This window comes from Notamacropus eugenii, chromosome 2 (genome assembly GCF_028372415.1).
Source record: "Notamacropus eugenii isolate mMacEug1 chromosome 2, mMacEug1.pri_v2, whole genome shotgun sequence".
NCBI classification, from domain to species: domain Eukaryota; kingdom Metazoa; phylum Chordata; class Mammalia; order Diprotodontia; family Macropodidae; genus Notamacropus; species Notamacropus eugenii.
In genome coordinates this window covers 410,893,799-410,917,976 of record NC_092873.1, presented here as the reverse complement: position 1 = coordinate 410,917,976, position 24,178 = coordinate 410,893,799, and the positions used below count along the sequence as shown (strand labels likewise).

General features: G+C 34.9%; 1 protein-coding gene across 9 annotated transcripts in view; it reads right to left on the bottom strand.

The window, feature by feature from the left end:
- ENAH (ENAH actin regulator) overlaps nucleotides 1–24,178 on the bottom strand; it is a 158,522-nt gene that overhangs the window by 36,822 nt on the left and 97,522 nt on the right. For 5 of the 9 annotated variants that reach the window (XM_072647711.1, XM_072647713.1, XM_072647715.1 and 2 more), the window contains exons 4-5: nucleotides 22,269–22,325; nucleotides 14,635–14,719 (exon numbers count right to left, since the gene is read on the bottom strand). In XM_072647711.1, the coding sequence (XP_072503812.1) occupies nucleotides 14,635–14,719; nucleotides 22,269–22,325 (142 nt within the window). The remainder of the gene's footprint in view (nucleotides 1–14,634; nucleotides 14,720–22,268; nucleotides 22,326–24,178) is intronic. The other 4 variants (XM_072647712.1, XM_072647714.1, XM_072647717.1 and 1 more) reach the window with 1 other exon arrangement.

Below are 24,178 nucleotides of genomic sequence, written 5' to 3'. Positions count from 1 at the left end.
TAAAAAGGGATGTTCAATAAAAATCTCATCTCAGGACCAGCTAAAAAGGAACTAGGGGGGAGAGGGAACCAACTTCTAGTCCTAACAAAGTGACAAAATTGTATTAAAGTTCTAAAGGACAAATAACATCAATACCATACGAATTAGTTTCAAAAACTGAGAAAGAACATATTAACACATTCTTCTTATGACATAAAATTGTATTAATACCTAAAGTCGGGAAGGATAAAGCACAAGAGAACTGAAGACCAACATAAATTAATGTAATTCAACTTAAAAATGTTTAAATCTGGTCAAACAGACTATAGAAATATATCCAAATATCATTACAATCATATTGGATTTAGGTCAAGGAGACAAAGGTATTTCGACATTAGAAAAATAATTAAGATAATTAACTATATTAAAATGCAGAAATTTCCGAAACAACACAATTATGAATAGATGAAGAACCTTTGAAAAACTACAATCTTAAAGCCTACAATATTAGTATAGAAGGACCTTTTTTAATGTTATAAAAAATATCTACCTACAATCAAAAGTATCATATATACTAGAGAAACACTATAAGCTTTCTCAATAAATACAGAGTAAAGCAAAGGGGATAATGGGAATTACCACTCTACCCAATAAGGAACAGCAATAAGACAAGAAAAAGAAATCATAGGTGTAAAAATAAAATTTATTTGAAAAAACAAAAGACCTAGAATTTCAAAGGAAACAACGAAAGGTAGGGATTTAAAGGGCAAAAAGTATTTACTTATTTTATATTACAAAACAGCAGTCATCAAAACCATATGGTAAATCAAACAGACTAGAGAAGAAAGAATCAGAAACAATGGAATTCAACAGTTCAGTGCTAGAAAAACTAGAAAAACTGAATTAGGAAAAAACTCTGGCTTAAGCCCTTATTTCTTGTGTCATATTGCACAATAGATTCAAAATGGTATGTGAACTTAATATTAAAGATCATGCTATGAAAAATACTTCAGAAGAACAGATCATATACCTCTCACAGTTACAGGTAAGAGATGCAGTCTAATCCAATATATGATAGGAACAATTTCAAGAAACAAAATGGATAATTTTGAATACACAAAAATTTAAAATCTAATGCACAAATAAAATAAAAGCATCTAGCATAAGGAGGGAAGCAGTGGAATGATAAAACACTTTTGTATCAAATTCCATGGAAAAGGGTTTATTATTCAAGATATAGAGATAACATAAATACATAAAACCAAAAGTGATTTTGTTTTAAATAAGTTAATTGTCCAGACATGAACAAATAGTTCTCAAATGATGAACTGTAAATCACTAAAAATTTCATGAAAGAGCACTCCAAATCATTACCGATAAAAAGTGCAAATCAAAAGAGCTTGGACAGTTTTAACTTCATACCTACAATTTAATAAGAAGGAAAACATGGAAACAGTCTATGCCGGAGGTTGTGGGGAGACAAGCACACAAGCATATTGTTGATAGAACTGTCAATCAGTATATTCATTCTGAAAAACAATTGGAATCATATAACATTTTGAAACAAAGTGATTGACAACTGATTGGAGAATGGCTAAACAACAATTGTAGCAAATGAACACAATGCAATATTAATAAACTCTAAGTAGAAACAATGAATTGTGTTCGTCCTTCAATGCCGAAGAGACCATGCCATCAGAGAAATGATGACATGACTTGCACTTGACTTTGTTTTGAGGGAGGGAGGGCTGTGCAGGTCACCAGCCTCACTTCTCCTCCTGAGCCATCTGGGTCCAGTGACCAGATATTCATCAGGATGACTGAAAATGGCCCATGATGCAATGGGAGACCTCGACCATTTTAGGCTGGTCTTTTCAGGTACTCACTTAGAAGGAGGTAACAATCACTGAGTGAATAGGCTTCTTTAAGAAGCAGTCAGGGAATGGCCCTTTTAATGAACAAGAGAAAAAAAATAACTAAATCAAGCTGGAAGGAAAAGTGAAATTGTTACTATTGATAATCACTGTAAGCCAGCCATTAAGTGGAGCTTGGGGAGGGACTTGTTAAACCTACGGCCTTCAGAGTGCACTGGTTTTAAGGTTTTGGAGGAAGGAAGGAAGGAAGGGAAGGAGGGAGGGAAGGAAGGAGGGGATCTAGCCAGTATACGTCAATGGAAGAGGAGAGGGGGACAGAAGGGAGAAGACAAGCTGGGTTACTAAGCTAGCTGGGACCTCAATCAGGCAGCTCAGTCTACTCACAATTTGTGTTCGTCCTTTGTTTTCGAAAAAGATCATGACATTAGAGAAATGATGACATGATTTGCATTTCACTTTGTTTTGAGTAAGAGAGAGCTGTGCAAGATCTCATCCTCAGCCATCAAACGAACAGACGGGGAAAAATGGACAGATGGGGACACATGGAAAGACAGATGGGGACATGCAGACAGACAGATGGGGACACACAGACAAGTGGGGATACATGGACAGAAAGATGGGGGACATACAGATAGGTAGGGGAAACATGGAGAGATAGAGGACACAATGATAGATAGGAGACACATGGACAGATGGGGACACACGGACAGACATGAGGACACACAGACAGACTGGTGACACACGGACAGATTGGAGACACACAGACAGACATATGCGGACACATGGACTAGCCCAGGGGCTCTGGTAAGGGAACCCCACAGAAATTGATCCAGGGACATTGTAGGTACTGGTAAAAGTCTCCTGGATAAGGAGGTTCATCAGTGGTGGGGCAAATTCCCTGCTAAGTATGCCATAGAATGAAAGAGGATAAATCTGAAGCAAAGCCCCAAACCTGGAGCACAAAGGCACAGCAGGAGACCCTTCAATAGATCACAGAACAGATCCCCTTAAATCTGTCAAAAGAAGTTCTTGTGACCTTCAATACTCCTTCAGTCATGACTGACAATAGGATCTCAACCAGAATTCCCTAAATCAGCTGCCCAGTGAAAGAGAGTCAGAAGGTACAAGAAAACCCACGCAGAAGCAGTAGGTAAACCAGCTACTTGGGCTTTTACAAGACACCCTAGAAATATCTCCACTGACTACACGTGGTACCAAAGCAATCCTTCCGGCTGGAGGGAAAGTAGGAAGTGGACCAGAAGCACTGGAAATGGAGACCCAGGGAAAGAGAAAGGGAATCTGCCACAAAATCCCACCCAAACCATAGGCCTTCACAGAAAAGGGGCCTACATTGCAGTCTGGGCCTGATTCCCTCACATCTATCCACCAACAGCATGCAGATCTTAGAAAGTCCAATGGAGGAAAACCAAAGCCAGAAGTAGGCCAAAGTACCCCCAAAGTGTGCCCCTTGTCAAGGAAGGGAATGGACAGCTCACATCCACCCAGAATCCAACCATTCACAATAGGGAGCCTATGAACACATACCTGTCTCTTGAAAACAAAGATAGCAGAAATCTATCCACAGATTGTATGTCTGCTGAGGACAACTGCACGCTGTACATAGAAAGGAGCACAGAGGAAGCACAAGGGCCTGAAATCTAGATCCAGGGAGAGAGTAGAGGAATCTTCCCCAAAATCCTATCCATGGGCCAGGCCCTCACAGCAGGGGGGCCTACCTTGCAATCTGGGCCAGATTCCTTTATAGGGATACACCAACAGTTTGCTGACCTGAGAAATTACAATGGTGGAAAAGTACCACTAGAACTAGGCCAGAATTCCCCCAAAGTATGCCCCTGATCAAGAAAAGGAAATGGACAGACAGGATCCACCCCGAATTCAATCACTCACAGTGGGGGACTGAGGACGGGCTCTAGCAAACACCCCAGAACATATCCACAGCCTGCCTAGAGGCCCAGGATGGATCCAGTGTATACACTCTGGAAAGGACCAGAGTACCCCCAATGGCCAGAAATCAAGACCCAGGAAAGAGAAGAGGAATCTGCACAAAAAAAGTCTAAGACCTAAGGGATGATTCACAGCATGGGGTCCCACCTGGGGTGCCAGTAGCAACCCATTAAAATGATCCATGAACAGGAACTGGAGAGTAGACAGCCTCTTGGTCAGGGGTCAAGAGGGACCCCAGGAACTAGGCCACAATCCCCTAAATGAACTCCTCATGGAGTGTGGTGGAGAACATACGAGAAGAAATCCAACCTGGTAACAAATTGCTTAAAAGAAATAGGCCCAGAAGATTTTGGATGCAGGAACACTGATGCTACGCCACGACCTAGACAGGGACCACAGATGAAGTATAATGCTCAAAGGAACACAAGCAATAGGCCTCAGTGCCCTGAAAGGGAAAATACAGGAACCATCCAAGGTGCCAGCAACCACAGTGGGAGGTCCTCCAAGAGGCCCTAGAGATGGACAGATGGGGACACAAAGACAGGTGGGGAAATATGGAGAGACAGATGGGGCATATAGAGACAGGGGAAACATGGACAGATGGGGACAGAAAGAGACACACGGACAGATGGGCAAACACGGACAGACAGACACACAGACAGAAGGGGAATACGAAGACTACAAAGAAGCATGAAAAGATTTATACAATCTGATACAGAATGAACTAAGTAGATCAAGAAAACAATATGCAAACTGACAACAATGTAAATGGAGATGTGCAACTACAAAACAATACAAAGCAAATGTTGTAAAATTACAAAGAACAAAACGACCCCAAAGAATGCTAAAGAGGATGTTGTATCTGATCGTAGAGGTGACCAGGAGCCATTAGACTTTATTTTAAAAGTTATGCCAGAGGCACACAAGTTCTGATCAACCTAGAAAGATTTTGAATATAGACTGATACCACATGCCTGTCTCTTGAAAACAAAAAAGATAATTTTAGAGAAGTTGGTCAAGGTTATTGTGAATATTTTGAGAGTTGGGATTACATTAAGGGAGTATCCACAGGGATGAATTCATGAAATTCTGGAGCACTGAAAGATTTATACATGTATATAAAACATTTTAATGTATATATTCATATTTTATAAATGGTGGCATGCATAGCAAATTGGTCATATTTACACCCCTAACCACCATGTCAGATATCTAACACCTTCTCCTCAATTCATATAGCTGCTACCTTAATTAGAATCTTTATAATCTTTATTCTAGATTACTACAATAGTCTCCTCATTGATCTTTTTGCCTCAGGAATCTATCTCTCCATCTGAGGACATCCTACAAATTTCAGTCCAAGTGATTTTTCTTAAGCACAGATCTGACCTTATTGTTTCCTATTCAACCAACACTAGTAGCACCAGGCCTCACAGTTGATATTCATACATAAAAGCAAGCCAAAAATGGCTTTTACATTTTAAAATAAAGTTTTGTTCTATTTAAAAATTTTTAAAATTGTGCTTAGTTCCCAGGGTACTACAAAAACAGACTGCAGTCTGATTTGGCTCTCAAGGCCTGTGTTTGTCATCCCTGGTGTATTACCTCTAAAATATAAGCTCTTCTATTTAGCTTTTAAAACCCTAGTCAACTTTTCCCCAACCTATCTTTCCAGGCTCATGTAATGATAATAGTAGGAGGGGAGGAGAGAAGAAGAGTTAAAGATCTTCTCCACCCATTAATAGGCCTCAGATACCTTTTGTTAATTTCTAATGAGGCATTGGGTCACAAGGGACATGCCCTCCAGCTCTGTGGTGAGATTTCACTTTTGGGGCTTATTTTTTGGAAGAAGGTCCATGTGCCAGATGACACTCTAGGTAGCCGCTAAGGAGCCTTCTAGCTTTGAAAACCCAGATACTGGTGCTTCTCTCTCTGGTAATGATGTATGTATTGATTACAGTCAGACAGTTGGAGGCCCTGTCTGTTGATCTTTCTATTAATAATTTCTGCTTGTAATTTTTTTGTATTTTCTCTGAAGTTCAGGATGCTCACTTTTTCCCCTAAACTAAGTGAGTAATACATATGCTTGATTAAAGTAGATTGTTGACCCTTCAAAAGTTGCTTTCCTTTTAGAAACGCAGATCTAAGAACATGTACAGCAGGCCCTCCTGTGTATCCTGGGGTGCTTCCTGTTACAGCTCACTGTGCATTACTCCTTCTATAAGCTACCATCCAGGCAAATGAGCCTCTTCTCTGTTCCTCACATACCAGCTCCCATTCATCTTGTCTGTAATGTATTCTCTCTCCACCTCTACATCAAAGAATTCCTTTCTTCTTTTAAGAAGTAACCACCCTGGAATGGGGGCTGAGGGGGAAAGAACGGGGAAAAAGATACATTTGATGAGTGCCTACTTTATAGCAGGCATTATGATAAGCCCATTAAAAATATCACATTTAATTTACATAAAGGCTTCCCTGATCCCTCAACCACTAATGTCCTGTCTTTTAAAATACCTTGTTTTTAGCAATTTTATACTTATTCTTTTTACATTAATTCTGAACATACTTTTATTCAGAGGGGATTGTTCAGTCATGTCTGACCCTTTGTGACCCCAAGGACCATAGTTTCCTTGACAAAGATACTGGAGTGGTCTGCCATTTCTTTCTCCAGTGGATTAAGGAAAATGAGGTTAAGTATCTTGCCCAGGTTCACACAGCTAGTAAGTGTCTGAAGCCAGATTTGAACTGAGGTCTTCCTGACTCCAGATCCAATACTCAATAATACTCTATCCACCGAGCTACCTGGCCACCTATTCAGAGAGGTAGCATGGCATAAAGGCTAGAGAGCTGATTTGAGAGCCAGGAAGAGCTCGGTTTAAGTGCTGCTGTGACATATAACTGATTGTGTGACCTTGAGGAAGGCACATAACCTCTCAGGTGCACTAGGGAAATTTAAGGATTTAAGTTGCAGAGAAGGTGGAAACCAGCAATGGTAGATGGAGTTTCCTCACAAGAGAGTTCTATACTAATGAAATCATAGGTTTTGTCCCTAGCCACATACTTCTATATGTGTTTGTTGTCTTTTCTAATTCATAAAAGTATAAGAGAACAATCATACATTAGATTATTGTTCATTTATTTCTTATATGTATTAAAAGACAGGAGAAAGTTATTTTGTAGTCATATAATTCTGATGTTCATAGTTATAAAATCATGTTTAGTTATACATTTTACCTCAGTTATACAGAAAATGAAGAGGTAATCGGTATAAAAGAAACTTAGAAAAGCCAGTTTCTGTTGGAAAATTATACTATATAAACAATGTATATTTTCAATAGAGTTTTTAAAGCAGTATAGAGAGTATTTGCTCAGGCATCCTTCCCCCCTTCTCTCTCCACTTCCCTTACATTCTATCTCTCTCTACTGCCACTCCACAAAAAGAGATTTTAAAAATTTATTTCTACTCAAGTCTCCATCTCCTTCTGCCTTCCTCTTCATACAATCAGACTTTGGAATGCTGTCCAATTTCAAAGTTGAGTCAAGCTCAAGGTTCAGTTCATTTAGAGTCTGGAACCCTGAGTGTGACAGGGTTCAGAATTTAGAGTTCAGAGGTTTTTTAGAATGGGTTTTCTCTAGGCCTCACTTTGCTCAACAATAAAAGGAAGAGTTGGCCTAGGTAATGTCCAATGTAAGGCTTTAAAATTCAATTTTAAAGGTCAATGTCTCATGGCTATAGTATCAGAAGAGAGGGGAGAGAAAAGTTCTTATTAAGCCCCTACGCTGTGCTAAACACTTTACAAGTATTATCTCACTTGGTCCTCAACCAGTGCTTCTTAAACTGTGGGTAGAGGCCCCATTAGTCATGACTCACAATTTAAGAAGCACTGGAGGGGTCTCAAGTGGAAAAAGTTTAAGAATCCCTGCTCAAAACAATCCTGGAAGGTAGATGCTATTATGAGAGGGAAACTACAGTTGAGGAAACTGAGGCAGGCAGAGGCTAACTGACTTTTCTAGGGTTACAAAGCCAGTTTCCAAGGACAGATTTGATCTCAGATCTTCCTGAATCCAAGTCCAGCCCACTAAAAATGCATACTTTGCAGAAGATTGTTTCAGTTAGACTGAGAAGTTGGCCACATTTGTTAAAGCATCTTCTACATGCCAGAAACTGCACTAAGCACTGGGGATACAAAGAAAAAGACATTCTCTGCCTTCAAAGAACTCACAGTCTAGAGGGAGAGACAATATGCAAATTATAAACAATGTTACAGGATAAACAGGAAATAATCAACAGTGAGAAAGTACTAAAATTAAGAGCAACAGGGAAAGGATTCCTTGAGAAGAAGGGATTTGAGATGGAACCTGATGGAAGCCAGAGAAGCAAGGAGGCAGAGATGAGGAGCAAGAGCATTCCATGAATGGGGGCCTTAGTGAAAATGCCCACAGTCAGAGGAGAGAGGGGATCAGAGCAAGGCGGTCAGTATCATTCAATCACAGGGTGAGGTGTGAAAAGTCAGGAAAGGTAGGGAAAGGCCATAGGACAGAGGGCCTTGTGTTTCCCCAATGTATTTGGTTCCATGAACCTTTCATTTCAACAACAAAAAATGTGTGGTGAACCAGGGTAATTTAATACACTATTCCTATAATATATGCTTTTAGATTTATTCATTAAATGCTAATAATAACTATAGCAACTTTTGCTACCTGAAGTTCCAAATTATAATGTACATTAACTATAAAGTATAAAATTTTTCTTAGTATAAAATTTGAAAAGTAAAACTTAACATTCTGAAAGAATTAAAAAAGATTATTCAGCAGGATCACATATGCTTACTACCTGCAAGACTTCATATTAAATTTCTTATTTTACAAGTTTTGATGAACATAAATAACAGTTTTAATGAAAAAAACTTACAACCTGAGGATGTTTAACATAGCAATAATCATATAGAAACTTAATTTCTATAGTGGACTTTTTTATTTAAGCAAAGTTTTACAATATTTTGCTCAACACTAAACATAGTCAAATCCTTCTCCATCATGTTTATTTCTGTATTTTTATTTAAAACAAGAATAAGTTGAAAATATTCATTAATACAAATCTGAGGCTGAAAATGGCAGAATGTTACAAACTCTTATGAAGAGAATTTTTTTTTATTTTTAGCCACCTAATCAATCAATAAAAATGAATAGCATGTTAAATTTAATACTAGCTAATGACAATACTATATTATTAATGCACTTAGGGAGCAATTACATATACTGCTCCATTTTTAATAATGTTTATATATAAACCAGTGTTTGTAAGGAAAGACTCTATTTAGAAGCTATTTTCTGACTTTCTTCTCTTCTACCTCTGGTACACCAACTACATTTTTACTGAATGCAACTGACCAGAGGTACTAACAATTGGAAAAGCATCCAGATAAAGGAGTAACACAAGCAAAAAACAGGATTAATACTCAAGGAGAGGCAATATAAAGTTTGTTTCCCCAGAACGTTTGTGATGATGCAGGATACGTGTCAAGATGGCTTGTGGTGTATGTAATGTACAAGTCCATAGATCATGGTTTTCAAAAATCCTGACATTTGCAATGCAAGAACAAAAATGTTCCTACTATCTTGATCATGTGATTACCGGACAACAGAAAGATAACAGAATGCTACGTGGGAACAGCATAAAGGACATAAATGAGGGTACATGCATGCATCTGATCATCCACTGGGAATCAGTTTGTGCTCCTTGTGGCAATTTGGAAATAATCTGATGAGGCTGAGAAATTTCAAGACCACGTTTTGCTTAGTCAGAAGCAGAAGTTTGATGTGATTGGTACACGAACACTAAGATCACTATGTGCATGATCATAATAGTTTCAAACAGCCACATAAACAAACATAGAATGCTTCAAATATTCACATACTTGCTGTTAGAGAGAAATTTTATTTGTAACATTATTGGGCAATTATTTACTGCTTGAGGTACCATTAAAGAATTGGACCCAATTAGGAATCACTGGCTCCAGACAAATCTATTCAATGCTAAAAAATCTCTGTTTATCACTTGAAAATTTAACAATCTTACCCTCAAATATTTTAATATCTGGTTGAGGAGGCAAGATTAATAAGCAAAAAGCAATTATAAAAAAATACAAATCACTTCACAATAAAGTATTAAAACTGAACAACTACTGAGTTAAGAAGAAAAAATTAATAAACCCAGAGAAGTTGGGAAAAAATTCATGGACAATGAGAGTGAGGGCCAGTCTGAACTCCAAATAGGATCCTTACGGATAGAGAGAAACTAGGTAGAGAAGTCTGTAAGGGGGCCAATGATATAAACTAGTAATGTCCAACTCAATTACAAAAGAACTAATATGCCAACTGCATGCTGACTTAGAAAACCATGAATTATTACCATTCCAATAACATTTTGATCTGGTTCAGGTGTGGCCAGCCACTTCATAAATCTGGTACTACAATCTAACTGGGCTACTTGATGTATTCAAAGAAGTTCCTTAATGCCTAGAACGCTGAAGCAATTTCCCCAAGGCCAAATTGCTTCCTCCTTCACCCAAAGGTTCTTCTATCCAAGTTTTACCCAACCTTTGAGCTAACAGGGTCCATTTATATAGTGTTTTAAGACTTGACAAAGTATTTTACAACATTGTTTCATCTGAGCTTTACAATTACCCTGAGAGGTAAGTATGATTATTAATCTCATTTCATAGTTAAGAAAACTGAAGTACAAAAAGATTAAGTAATTTGATCAAGTAAGAGCTAGTAAATATTTGAGGCCAAACTGGAACACAGGCTTCCTGACTGAATCCAGAGCTCTAATCACAGCACCATCTATCTCATATGTATGTGTACACACACACACACACACACACACACACACACACACACACACACACACACAATTTCTTTCATATAAAACTGGTTTTTGATCCACTCCCCTACTCCAAAAAATCATTTTCTCTCTCTACTGAACTTTCATATTCTACTCTTCATTACTGTTAAGGCTGAAAAAGGCCCCTAGAGATTATTTAATCCTACTTCAAGTTAGAGATGAGAACTTTGAGACCGCATATGGTTAAATGGCTTGGGTCAAGGTCACTGAGCTAATGAGGAGCAGAACCAAGACTAGAATTTAGGTCTTTTGGTCAAAGTCACCCTCTGTATCCTCAGACATCACCAGTCATTCTGACTATTGCCTTGCCACTAGACTTAGATGACTCTGGAGGGCAGAGTGAGGCTGATGACTGCACAGGACTGCCCCACTCATATTCAATTCACGCAAAAATCAAAATATCACCCTTGTGATGTCATTGGTCCTGTTTGAAAACAAAAGATGAACAACAACCCAACTTTTTAAATGGAGATGCTCTTGTTTGCTAAATAAATGAACAAAATAAATCTGATCACAAAAGAGAGGTATATAGTTAAGAAAAATCATTATCATCCCTTAAGTTATCATTCCTTCGAGGAGAAAGCTGAAAATTGTCTATAAACCACAGTCCAGAGAGGTTAAGTCTCTAATTCAAAGTCATACAGACATTAAGTTTAGAGGTAGGGTTTGAGCCCTACTATTCTTGCATGACAATGGAGACTATTTACTATGCCTCATTAGCTAACTTATAAAATAAGATCAAATTGTAACGACTGTAAAATCTTAGTATAATACTTAAAATAAAAAGAACTCTTTTGTAGTAGCAAAGAACTGGAAACAAATAGCTGCCCACCAACTACCAACAGGAATGGCTAAAAAGGTTGCAATAAAATGGAATGATAATATGTTGTAAGAAATGATGAATCTGGAAAAGCATTATTCTAATGCTTTCTATATGAACTGATTCAAAATGAAGTAAGCAGGACAAAGAAAACAACATCAACAATGTAAACAGAAAGAATAAAACAATCAAAACCAAATGTCGTAAAATTATGACCAACCAATATTGGCTCCAAGGATCCATGAGAAGGTACCTCTCTCAATCTTGTCTGAAGAGGTGGGGGGATGACTACAGACATAAAAAACTGCATATAACATCAGATATTTTGATGAGCTGGTTAGTTTTGTTGAACTATGCTTTTGTCCCTCCTCTTTATTTTTTTTATAGGGCTGTCTCTCTTGGAGGTGATGGGAGAACGATACACTCAGAAGTGTAGATGATGTAAAAACAAAATAGGTCAATAAGAAGTTATTTTTAAAAACAAAAACAATCTCGGGCTGTTCTAGTTGCTTCGGTCTTTGAAGTGTTAGGTCTTCTCTTAAGTCATCATTAATGTATCTTCTATTCATCAAAGCCAATGTTCAATCTCACTGGTTCAGTTTGCAATGGAACAAAGATAAATAAGGCAAGGATATTTCAAAGGTAAAAGATGAGTATTATCAGTTTACCAAATAACTGATTTTTAGACGTTACAAGAAACTCCCAACTCTCAGCAAATAAGGACATACACTAACAGGACATGTGTACAAGTTATCCATCATCCTGAAATCTTGGCTTCCTGAAAGAATTACACCAACATTGTTTAAAAAAAACAACAAAAACACCACCACTTTCTGAAGTTTATGATATACTATGCTAATTATCCTAGTTTTCTAACTTGACTCCCTCTTTTCATTCTTAATTATAGATGTTCAGTCTTTGCCTCATGTTCTCTTTATATTTTTTCACTCACCGATGAGTTACCTTCTAGCTTCAACTACTTCAGCTTCTACTTAGACTACTTCAAACCTATATTTCTTGCTCTGTTCTCCCTTGTCTCCAAACGTATTCTTGTTATTTCCAATTAACTATCCTGGTGAAACCTTAACCCGAGTGTTATGAAAACCAGAACTTCAACCATTCCTCAAAACAAGCCTCTTCTTCATACTTTGGGTTTTTTTAGTCAACGAAACACCATAGTTCTATTAAACACCCTCTTCTCTTCTTTCTTCCCCCATTCCTCTTTTTCTTCCCCTTTCTCTTACCTCTCCTCCCCTTCCCCCAACCACTTTGTTACCAACATAAATCTGTGAATGGGAAATTTCAAAATTAGATAAGAAAACGTTTCAGTTAGCGATCCCTGGCTGATTTTCAAATTTCTATTAAAACTGCCTGGAAAAAAAAGGACAGAAGATTCCCTGACCATGATCCAAATTTCTTGATATCTCTTTCACTACACAGGAGCTATTTGAGCAAACCAACTTCCCTAGAACATGGGCTGAAGGAATATTATGATTCTAAGTTCAAGATTTTTTGGTTTTATTTTGTTCTAACCTCTTACCCCTATAACTAATCAGTCATTAAGTTCATATTTGTTTTCTGAGATATCTGTTGCAGTCCATCCCTCCTTTCTATTCTGTCTCACTCAAGTCTTTATGGCAAATCAGGCCTGTATTAACACCTCCTAATCAGTAACCCTATATTGACTCTCTTTTCCTCTTCAATACATCCTATACAACTCTATCTATGCGGATAATCCTAAAACAATTCTTTACATATAGGAGCTCGATAAAGAATTTTGATATAGTGATATGTCCTGTATTAGGGAGCTATTAAAAACTTGTGACCAATGAAATACCACAATATTCAAATGGCTATGGTACATATGTATAAGAGGAAAAAGAATTGTGAGGTTTCTGCACAGAAGCCTAGTACACTGCCTGTGCTACAATTACTACAGAGAAGTACCTGCGGATCTTTATTATCCTCAAAAGAGCAGCACACATTTGCCATTTCTTATATGACCATACCGAAAGGAGTGCTTAAAACAAATGCAAGAGAAAGATTAGCATCATCCTAGGATCCCTAGTCATACGTTTGTTGCTACATCATATCCTGAGAGGGTATTTCTGGTTCTCTATCTCATCTACTCCCTCATATCCAGTCTCAAAAGTCTGCATGTAACCTCTTTTCCTTTCTGAATTTCTAAGCAATAATTCCTTAACATTTACTTAAATTTGATTTGATGCTGGCTTATTTGGCCCAACACGTAGGTCTATGACCTCAATTTTGGTCTCTGGACTCACACTACCTGCATGTTCCTTATTTTGATGGTGATTGGTTCCAAGCTCCATATCAGTGTTGTGAACTATGGATCATGTTATGTTATACTTGTCTGTGGTTTTAACTGCTAGCCAAAACCCATTTGGCAAAGGTAGAAGGGAAGTTAGAGAATGAGTTTGCCTTTGTATTTCGCTATATGCAAATCCAAAACCCTTAGGCTGATACTGGAACTCTCCACACTCTGGCCACTAGGACCCTTCCAGCCACCCCTTCCATGGTTCACTTACTGTTAATTATCATAAGGACTTAACCAACCGCCTTCTATAACCACGCTGCTGCCAACACGTTTCCACACCTGTGATGATGCTCTTCTTCCCTGCTACTTAAAAACTCTTCAAACGTAGGTCAAGCTCCCATGTGTTCTTACCAACACCTCTTCTGACCAGCTCAGCTTATTGTTATCATTCCCTTCTCTGAATTCTCATAACATTTACTATTTTTACTACTGACCAGTTAATACTAGTTAATTTTTCATGTATGTGCTCTAACCATTTAAACCAGATAAAATCATTGAGATTTTAGACCATATCTTATGGTTCTTTCTATAGCCCACCTTAGTACCTTACACATAATAGGTGGTTAAAATATACATGATGATTACATAAAAGTTAATGCCAAACTTTTTGGTAAGAAGCAAAAAATCTTTTTCAAAGAAAAATTGACAAGGCAATTTGTGCCTATCACATTAAAAAACTCACTGTTAGGACTTCTCCACATTGCAATTCTTCAGTAAGACAGAAAATTACAAATTCCCAATGTGAATTTACCTTCTTTGAATTTCCAATTCTTCTTGTGATGGACCATTCTGCACTTGGGAAGGCAGTTGTGAATTTTGTCTAGGTAATGTAGGACCTATGAAAGGGAAAAACAAGATTATAAATGAGTATTACTTTTAGATTAAAGTTGATAAAATAAAATTAGGAAAATAATACAAAATCATCACAAATATTTACAAATGTATCTTCCTTTTGTAGCAAAACAAAACATAAGCTTCATAACACACAGCAAATGAAAGAAGACTGCAACAAAATACTGTCATTATTTCCAGAAGACTTACTTGAAACAAATGGAAAAAACTTCAGGAATAAAGAAAAAATAAAAATTTATACATGAAGAGCATAAGAGTAAAACAAGTATTCAATGGGAATCTGAAGAGGCACCTGAACTTGACATTCTTTAAGACAATGAAGCAACATTATCTTTGAGGTAATTACTCATGGTTGAAGAGGGAAAGGGCAGGGATGAAAAGGGTGTAGAGAGATTCAAAAGAAGAATTAGAATTGAAAACTCACCTAAATAGAACACTGGAAATGAAAAACAGGAGAGAAAGAGCATGAGAACCTTGTTACTAATACTGATTTATGATGTTACTGCAAATTTAAGGACGCATTATAAATTTGTTGGCCAATTGAAAAATGATTTTTTTGTTCAATGGCTCAGCATTTCTGGCACTGAGTAGAATAGATACTAAATTTAACCATTATAGTTAACCTAGCTAACAATTTTTAACACAGGTAATCTTCCAAGACTTTTGTGTTTCCTCCATAGCTACCAATAAGCTTTTCTGTAGATCCGCATCTCTCACTATATATTCTAATGCTCGTCTATCTATCTTTAATCAACCAACATCCCAATAATTATTGGGGCCATTTCTGCTGCCAACCATAGAACTGCTCCCCAAATTAGTGGCAATGATAATAGTAAGATAAATTTAAAGCTCTTAAAGATGAGCTCAATAAATATTAGAACTATTCCTGTAAACCATATTTAGGAGTCAAAATATTTAAATCTTAAAACTTTGTCCAGTAAAAGAAATAATGGTCACCTTCTATTCTTGAATATAAAAATATTGAAACTTAATATGCCAAAAAAATGGTAAGATGTTTACCAATAAAGGTAGTTTTTTGAGATCTTCTGAAAAGCCACTAAACTACTAATATGTAAAAATAAATATTTAATACTTGGAAAGATCAAGTTCATTAGAAATCTGAGCTAATAGAGCCAGCAGTGAAGGATCATAATTATTTACCAGAATTCTATATCCCCCCCTCACACAATGCATTTTCAGTAATCATTTGATATAAAATAATTTGCATTTTCTTATAGAGTAATGAGCTAATATAAATTTAGTGGTACATTTCTTTAAATTTCTAAAAGTAATCCATTTTGAATCTTCAACTAAAGGACATTTAAAAGCTACTATTCTCTATTTTTAAAAAATCTATTATTTTCACCTAAACAGCACGCTATGAATAGCTAAATAATTTTGCAGGCTCGAGTGTGTATCATTCAGAAACAGTGGAAGTATCTTAAACCAACTACACACACACACACACACACACACACACACACACACACACACACACACACACACTCTCTCTCTCTGTCTCTCTCTCTCTCTCCTAATAAAAAACAAATATAGTCTGTTACTGTTATATTAATATATTGTATTATTAACTCTAACACTTTAGGGGAAGAATGGGTATAACGATTGTTGGGCTTTCTTAGAAAGGCAGATACAAGTACATGGATAAACTTAAACAATGAAAAAAAAGACTGCATCTAAAGGTGGTGCATATCCAGGCCACTCTTATCTAACTATTCCAAATAGGCAATTGGCTTTAGTAATTAACATCATTACTGTAATTAACCTACTTCCAAGAACATCTAAGAACAATTTTTATCTAGTGTAAATTAAATATGAAAATTCATACTATTACAAGTTTTATACAGTCTTTTATAGGTTAAATAGTTTGAGGCAGCATTTATTTATAATATCTGGTATATTTTTAATTTTAAATGCAAAACCATTTACTAGTCCATCAGAAAGGTTTTTATAAAGGTAGCCAAGCTTTCTGATATGTTGGCAGTAAAGTTCTTAAGAGTATATAAGGAATAAATTTTGCTCTAATATTAGTTCATGGTATGTTCAAAATACAACAATAAAATCATTTTTAATAGAAATTAAAACAGAAACAGTTAAAAGAAAAACAAAATTCAATTCAGGTAGAACAATGCGCTGGGGAATTAGGAGGCCTGGATCCTACTCCTAACTCTCATTACTTAAGTTCTATGAGTCTTGGGGATGTCACTTAATGCTTCTATGCTCAGGTTCCTCATCTGTAAAAAGAAGGGTTGAACTAGATGATCTCTAATTCTTTTTCCAGTTCCAAAATGCAGTAATTTGATGATGATTCCAGTAACGACAATACTAATTCATGCTTTTACAGCACTTTAAAATTTACACAGTGCTTTGTTCGCTACATCTCTGTGAATTCAGTAGTGCTGTATTATGAGCCATGGTTGCACAGAGATCACACTGGAAACCCAGGTCTCCAGTGTAAGCTGAATGTTTTCTCATTACACCACATATCAAGGTTCACACTGAAAAGCTAAAGATTCAAAAAATGTTCTCAAAGTGAATACTAAATTCTAATTAGTAATACAAAACTCTTAAAGAACATTTATTTAAGGCTACTAAAAACCATTTAAATAATCTGGGTAAATATTTTATAATCTAACTTAAGGTTATGAATTTGTAAAGCCACTAAACCAAGAATAATTATGTGGTGATGGTTATTGCTTTTACAGACTACTTTAACATGGTAGTCCAAAAGCTTATTAAGTTACAGTCTATTAAATATAGCTTAACTATAATAACTTCATGTTAACCTAAAATTATGTACTTTTCCAAGAAGAAATAACTTATTACCTTTGAAATAAATAGATCAAAAAGACTGATATCACAATGCTAATTCTTTCTAACTAAAAACTTTAAAATATTGTAAAACTTTTTTTAGAAATCTAATTTCATAAGGTTAGGTTTTAAGTGCTGAAAAATTCTAACCAGTCCTATAAATTTTGCCAACCCTACAAAGTTTTCACATAACTCTTCTTACATTTACAAATGTCAAAGCAATGATGTATCTAATGAAAATAGGTATCAATATCTCAATTAAGTTTTCTAATAAAAATAAATCTGTAACATCCTAATGTGCTTGAATTCTTATTTCTTTCCATTTTTGGTTTCTTACACTAATAAATTCATGAATACCAGGTCATTTGATATAAGAAAAGGCATTTGTGTAAAACAACAAAAAGAAAAACTGGAAGACTAAAGATCTTCACTAAACTTTTGTTTGTTTTCATCCATTCAACAGTTATTTAGTTCTTCAGGAACAGAACTATCCAAATTATACAGAGTTCTTTTTAAAATGAGCAAAAACTAAATATATGAATTTTAAAGACACTGTCTACAAAATGATTGTCAACATTTAGGTCTGTCAATTGAGTACCACATACTGAATGCAACCTGAAAAAAGAAAATGTGAAAGGTGGGAGTTTGTGATTTTATTTGCCACTCCATTTCAAAGAAACATGCTCCTTCTATGTGTCCGCATCAGAACTGTCCTAAACTTTTAAAGCTACATTAATTCACATTTCCTATGTAAAATTACATTATCAATTACCTATGTTTGCTACTTAATTATTAATACAATCCATTTAAGGTAAATGTAACAGACCAAGACAGAGGTTGCAAAGGCTGGATTCAATCTTATAAATTTTACTCAATAATTTTTTTTGAGAGGAAAGCAAAAGTAAAGTCTCTCTTATCTCAAGCATGACATTTTTATTTTAAAAAACAAAACTACTAAGTAAAAACCATAGGACTGAATTTTAAAGAAAAGCAAAGAGAAAATGTATTTTAACTGAAGAAAGTCAAAACGGACATGAAAAATTATCTTTGGGGAAAATAAGAGAAGAAATAGCTTCTGAGTCTACAGAGAAAGTACAGCAGAACTTTGTGAATGATTTCATCTTGTTAAAAACTAAGTTTACTATATTTTATACAAGAAATCTTGAAGAGAGGAATCATTTCAAAGTCTTTTTAAAATAAAGAAAAGATTGTGGAAAAACAAAAGGCTCTCATGACTCTTTTCTAATCTGTTCTGTTAAGAGGCAATCTTTTTTTCCTCCATAAGTAGACTTCTATTAAAAAAAATCATTCAATGGCTTGTAGAACTATATTCTAGAAAATCTTTCATAGTTACCTGAATCCTGCTCACTCTAAGTTTTTGAATGGGGGGGAGGGGGAAACTACATTTAGTCTGTGTTGAGGTTTTGTTTTGTTTTTTTTTTAAGCTACCGTATGATGGCTTGCTGCCAAATTTTAAATACTAAGAGCACAAAGCATTTTGTATGCATTGTCTATTGTAATATAAGCACTGTGAAAGTACTAAATGAGGAATTTTGAAAAGGATGAATATACTGAAGGAAAATGATCAAAATGAAGTCAGATAATTGTCCTTTTTTATGAGACTATTCATTGGTTTTAGAAAATGGAATTAGGTTTCTGTTCAACTCAAAATCAAGCTGAGGACTTAAAACATGAAGTACCCACTGAGAATAGTTAAGGCTATGTATGCATGCTTAACCATCATTACTTTTCCTAAAATATCATGGTCATTATGACCTCAAATAAGGGAGAGGGGAAGAGATTGTGGGGAAGGTAATTACATGTCTCAGAATGTTTAAAGCATTTAAAAATTTTAAAAGCAAAGCAATGTCATCAAATCTCTTTAACAGGAGGGAAATGATTATTTGAACTTTGGCTTTGCCTATCAACATCTATTTTAAGAAGTAACAACAGCTATGATATATCTAAAAACCTATCCTCTCATAATCAGATTTACAATTACAAGGGTATTTTAAAGAATAAAAGTCCTTTATTAGTAGGATCTGACAAAGGGAATTAATGAGGAAAAGAAATTAATGAAGGAGTGCTCTTTGTTATGGTATCATGAATTGTGCCTTATTCTTTTGTTTTTACCTTCCCACAGAATGCTGTTACAGATGTGTTTAGCATTCACTAACCTATCCTGGCTGGTGATGGTTAAAGAGAATGCACAGTAGAGGGAATCACCAAAAATTCCTTACTATTCTTTACCAAAGCAATTGATTTTCCTCATTATTTCATTACAGAAAATCTCCTTTGAATACTTCTGTCTTTTAATTGTCAAGATGCTAAAAAATCACTCTTTTTAACATCATATATTTATTTCACTAAGAATACTATTTTGCTCTCTTGACACAAGACAAATTACTGAATGATACAGTCAAAAAGTATGTATTTTATTCACTTCAATATGCAACAGTACTTCAAGTTGCTGTGATTTCATTGGTGTGGGTAGTAACTCTTTCCACTTACATATTTTGAAATTTTCTGTAATTTGGCAGAGCTTCTATGATTAAAAAAATTTGGCTGCCTATATGGCCAAATCTGATAAGAAACTTCTTTAAAATTAGCTAGGTTTGATCTTAAATGACAAGCATTAAGTCCATCATTTGGGTTTGAAGTCATTCTAAACTTGATAAGGCTCTGACAGAGCTTATGCTCAACTGGCATTGCCAAGAAATCAGGGTCACCCCCACATCATCATATGGTAATCAGACAGGACATTAATGGAGAATTTAAAATATATGCATAAAATTAAGCTAATGAAATTTTCTTCAAAAAAGGGAACTGCCATTTCATCAGTGAGAGTACTTGCCTGACTGACAATTACAACCTATCTACAGCTTAGAAAGTCTCTTAAGTTTCTACAGACAAAAAAATTCATCACTCCTGAAAGCTAACTGGGTTTTAAAGACACAAAATTCATTATCAGGCTATCACTCAATCCTTTCTCCTCTTTTCCTCCCACTTCACACACATTTGGGAAACTTTTCAAAGAAGCCAAGGTCATCTCTGTTTCATGAGAACTAGTTAGTAAGTAAGGTAATAAATGTTACATTTTTTACTCTGAGTGGAGCTCTAAGCATTCATTTCAAGGCTTAATTCAGAGCGGACTCAAGGGGAATTTTTATTTTAATCAAAAACCAGTATTTTTTTCGACTTTACTGTCAACTTTTTATAGAATTACTTTGACTGAAGCTGAATTAGTCTTTCTGCAGGTGGTCCAGCCCTTCTTAATTTACAGAAGGGCCAACCAATTTGCAAGCACTATTTTCTGTTACTAGGTCTTAATATAAAAAGGAGAAATAGCAATGTACCAAAAATGCAAGAAATTTTCCAAAGAAACAAGAATTAAAATGTCCTTAAAATTGACATAAACATAGTGGTTTACAATTTAAGATAGAATATGAACCTAAGACTGGCTCAAAAGACAGTGTGGAGTCTCTCTAGGGAAGAAAATCAGAAATACATGTCCTACAGTGCTAAAACTAAAGCATAACATTCTAAGGACATCTTGTTCCACTTGATAAATGCTGGTGATGGATAACCTGATTCAGGGATCATGTCTCAGTCGCTACATGAAAATCTGCAAACAATTCAACTGCTATGTGAATATTACAACAATTAAATGCTAATGTTCTAGTTTAGTTTTTATTTTCAAAGAATACAGTATTTTCTAGCTAACTGCAAACAAGCAAGAATATTCACAAATTTAAAATAATTTTCCTTTTACCCTTAATCTCCTTTTAGTAAATTAACAATATTAATATTTAAAGTGCTATGCTGATTGTCTTGGATACAAAACAGCAAAAGTTGAAATATTCTAAAATAATAATAGTAAATGAATACAACCTTAAGTGAATCTATACTGTTAGTATAAAACTGTAATTTTTTAAATTAAATAACCAACACTTAGTACTCTAAAAATTGTCATATTAAAGCTGCTTTCTGAGAGTTTCAAAACTAAGTACTTTTGAAAAAGGGAAATAAAAGGAAACCAAAATGAAAAAGACAAACTAAATACCAAATATAGAAAGATCAGTCTTTCACTTGGATGTGTTTATTTTTTTCAAAATTTGTCTTATTAGGGCACCACAACGAAGTGGGCTCTTAGGTGAATTCTCTGAAAGCCTAAGTTTACTCAGACTAAGCCACAATTACTTAAGCTTATTTTTTTTTAATAAAGTACAGCCAAGACACCATCCTGTTGATCTGGAAACATAGCTTCTATTGCCTTCACAGTCATCCAGTTATTGGAGGTAATGCAATTTAGATAGAAAATAGTCTAAGAGGAGACATTTTTTAGGTCTCAATATACCTTAACTGTTATAATCACTAAAAGAATTTCCAATGAGAAAAGATAAGTTTTCTCCTAAAGATAACTCTTTAAAAATTTTAAAAAGCATTATCTATATGAGTACAAAGAGTTTATCATGATCACAATTTCTCAAGGAGTGATTTTGTACCCCAAATAATGAGCAGGTTCAAAAGTTATCAAAGTAATATATACATTTAAAATAACATTGATCACAATATTAAAACAGTAGCTAATAAATCCCAATTACCAAAAATTAGACCATGGCCTAGGGTTAATAAGATTTATGAAAAGTGCAAGCAGTATGTACCACAGCTTGAAAAAAATAATGTAAATGTAATGTTGCTTACCACAGAAAATACATCGCAAATTAGTGCTGTCCTGGGTAGCAGTAACCTTGCTCTGGGCTGCAACAGACACCTTGGTGTTAGAAGCTTCAAAGGACAAAGGGGCCATCTGTAAATGATTAGTCCAGGGACTTCATAGTAGACTAAAAGGTGGTTTTAAATGCTTAGTGTGTATTTATACATATTTCTTGGTTATTCCTCTTTTTCCTAAAAATCCTATTAAGAATTTGGTACTCTGTGAGATATATATATGTATATATTTTTATGACCAAGTATTTTTCCCTATGATCTCATCTATGGGAAGAAAAAACTTTTATAATAAAATCTATCAGATGAGCAATTCATTTCACAAATAAGCTTATAATGGGCTTCTAATTTCTAAGTTTAAATAGAGATAAGAATCCATGAGAGTTCAATTTATGGTATGTACCCTAATAAACTTGTGCTCTATTCTCTTTAAGATAATTTTCACTTGAAAATACTCAGGATGAGCAAAATATGTTTTGATAAGAACATTTAAAATGTTTTTTTCTGATTTCCATTGGTCAAAATGATCCCATCAACATGAAAAGAGCCTATAGCAATTAACTTTTATATTAGAACATGAAATTAACATATATATTGAAACAGAAAATGATAGTAACACATTGTCTCTGAGTTTCCTATTCTGTTGTTTCTTCCCTTCCCCTCAACACCATTTGTGAAAGTTAATCAACATATGTTTATGTGTCAAATAGAGGAAGTGAAAAAATTAATTGGAACACAGAACATCCATGAAATAAATTTATGCATGGTACCAAATATATTTAAATTTAATATGTAGAAATTTTAAAAGACCAAGTCTCACTGATTATATTGCAGAAAAATATGAAAATATGGAAGGCTAACAAACTATGTGCAACACTCAAAATGAGGGGGATCTACATGTATACAAAAATCTTTATCTACCTACATCAACGTGATCTGTACAAGATCTAAAGTTCTTGGGAGATGCTCTGTTCTCATTTGTAGTAACCAAGAAACATTTAGTGAGTTAAAAATAAACTGGTTTAAATATCGCCAAAAGAAAAGGAATAACTTCTAAAGCAAGCACTACCAAAATCAAGAATTTTTTTCAAAGAAAAAAAAAGTATGATACTTCAGAGTACAGCTTGTACTACCTAAAAATGTTGTTTCCTAAAAACAGAATAAAACCAACTTATATTTAGTAGAAGAGTACAAATCTAAAAGTGTTTAAATCATAGTATAATACAACAAACACAGATCATTTTTAGAAGCTTAATTTAAGATAACTCAATTTTATACATCTTGTCTCTTTAAGCAGTAATATTTCTGACATTCCTATTTTTAAGGAGATCCTATTAAACCATCTTAACACTCAAAACACAACATTCAAAAAAACTGAGAACAGAAAGCCAAGGGTATTAATACTACAAGGCTCTCAAAATATAATTAAACATACAGTGATGACATTTACAATAATGCTACAAATTATAATATACATTATCATATGAAAGGAAAATATCAAACTAATTCTAAGATTAGACTGTGTACAAAAAAACTTACAGAGTAATTTTTAAATTGAAACTGCAAATCTCAATTTATTTTAGAATACTACTTGACAATTTTTTTAAATGCTCTTATAGAGCCTAGATTAAATTAAAATGGACTAAGGGCTGATGTTTTAGCCATATTTTTAAAAAACAATTTCCACATAAAGAAGCATAAGAAAAATAAACACTTACAAGAAAAACTTGAGAAATTATCCCGCTTCTGACAGCACAGAAACTGCCAAATCCTGTTACCAACCATACTGGCAAGGAGAATTGCCAATTACCTCCTGAGAATTGTCAGAATGCAGGTAAGCCATGATTTCTCTTACGCAGTCTTACTGTTTTTAGACCAAATAAAAT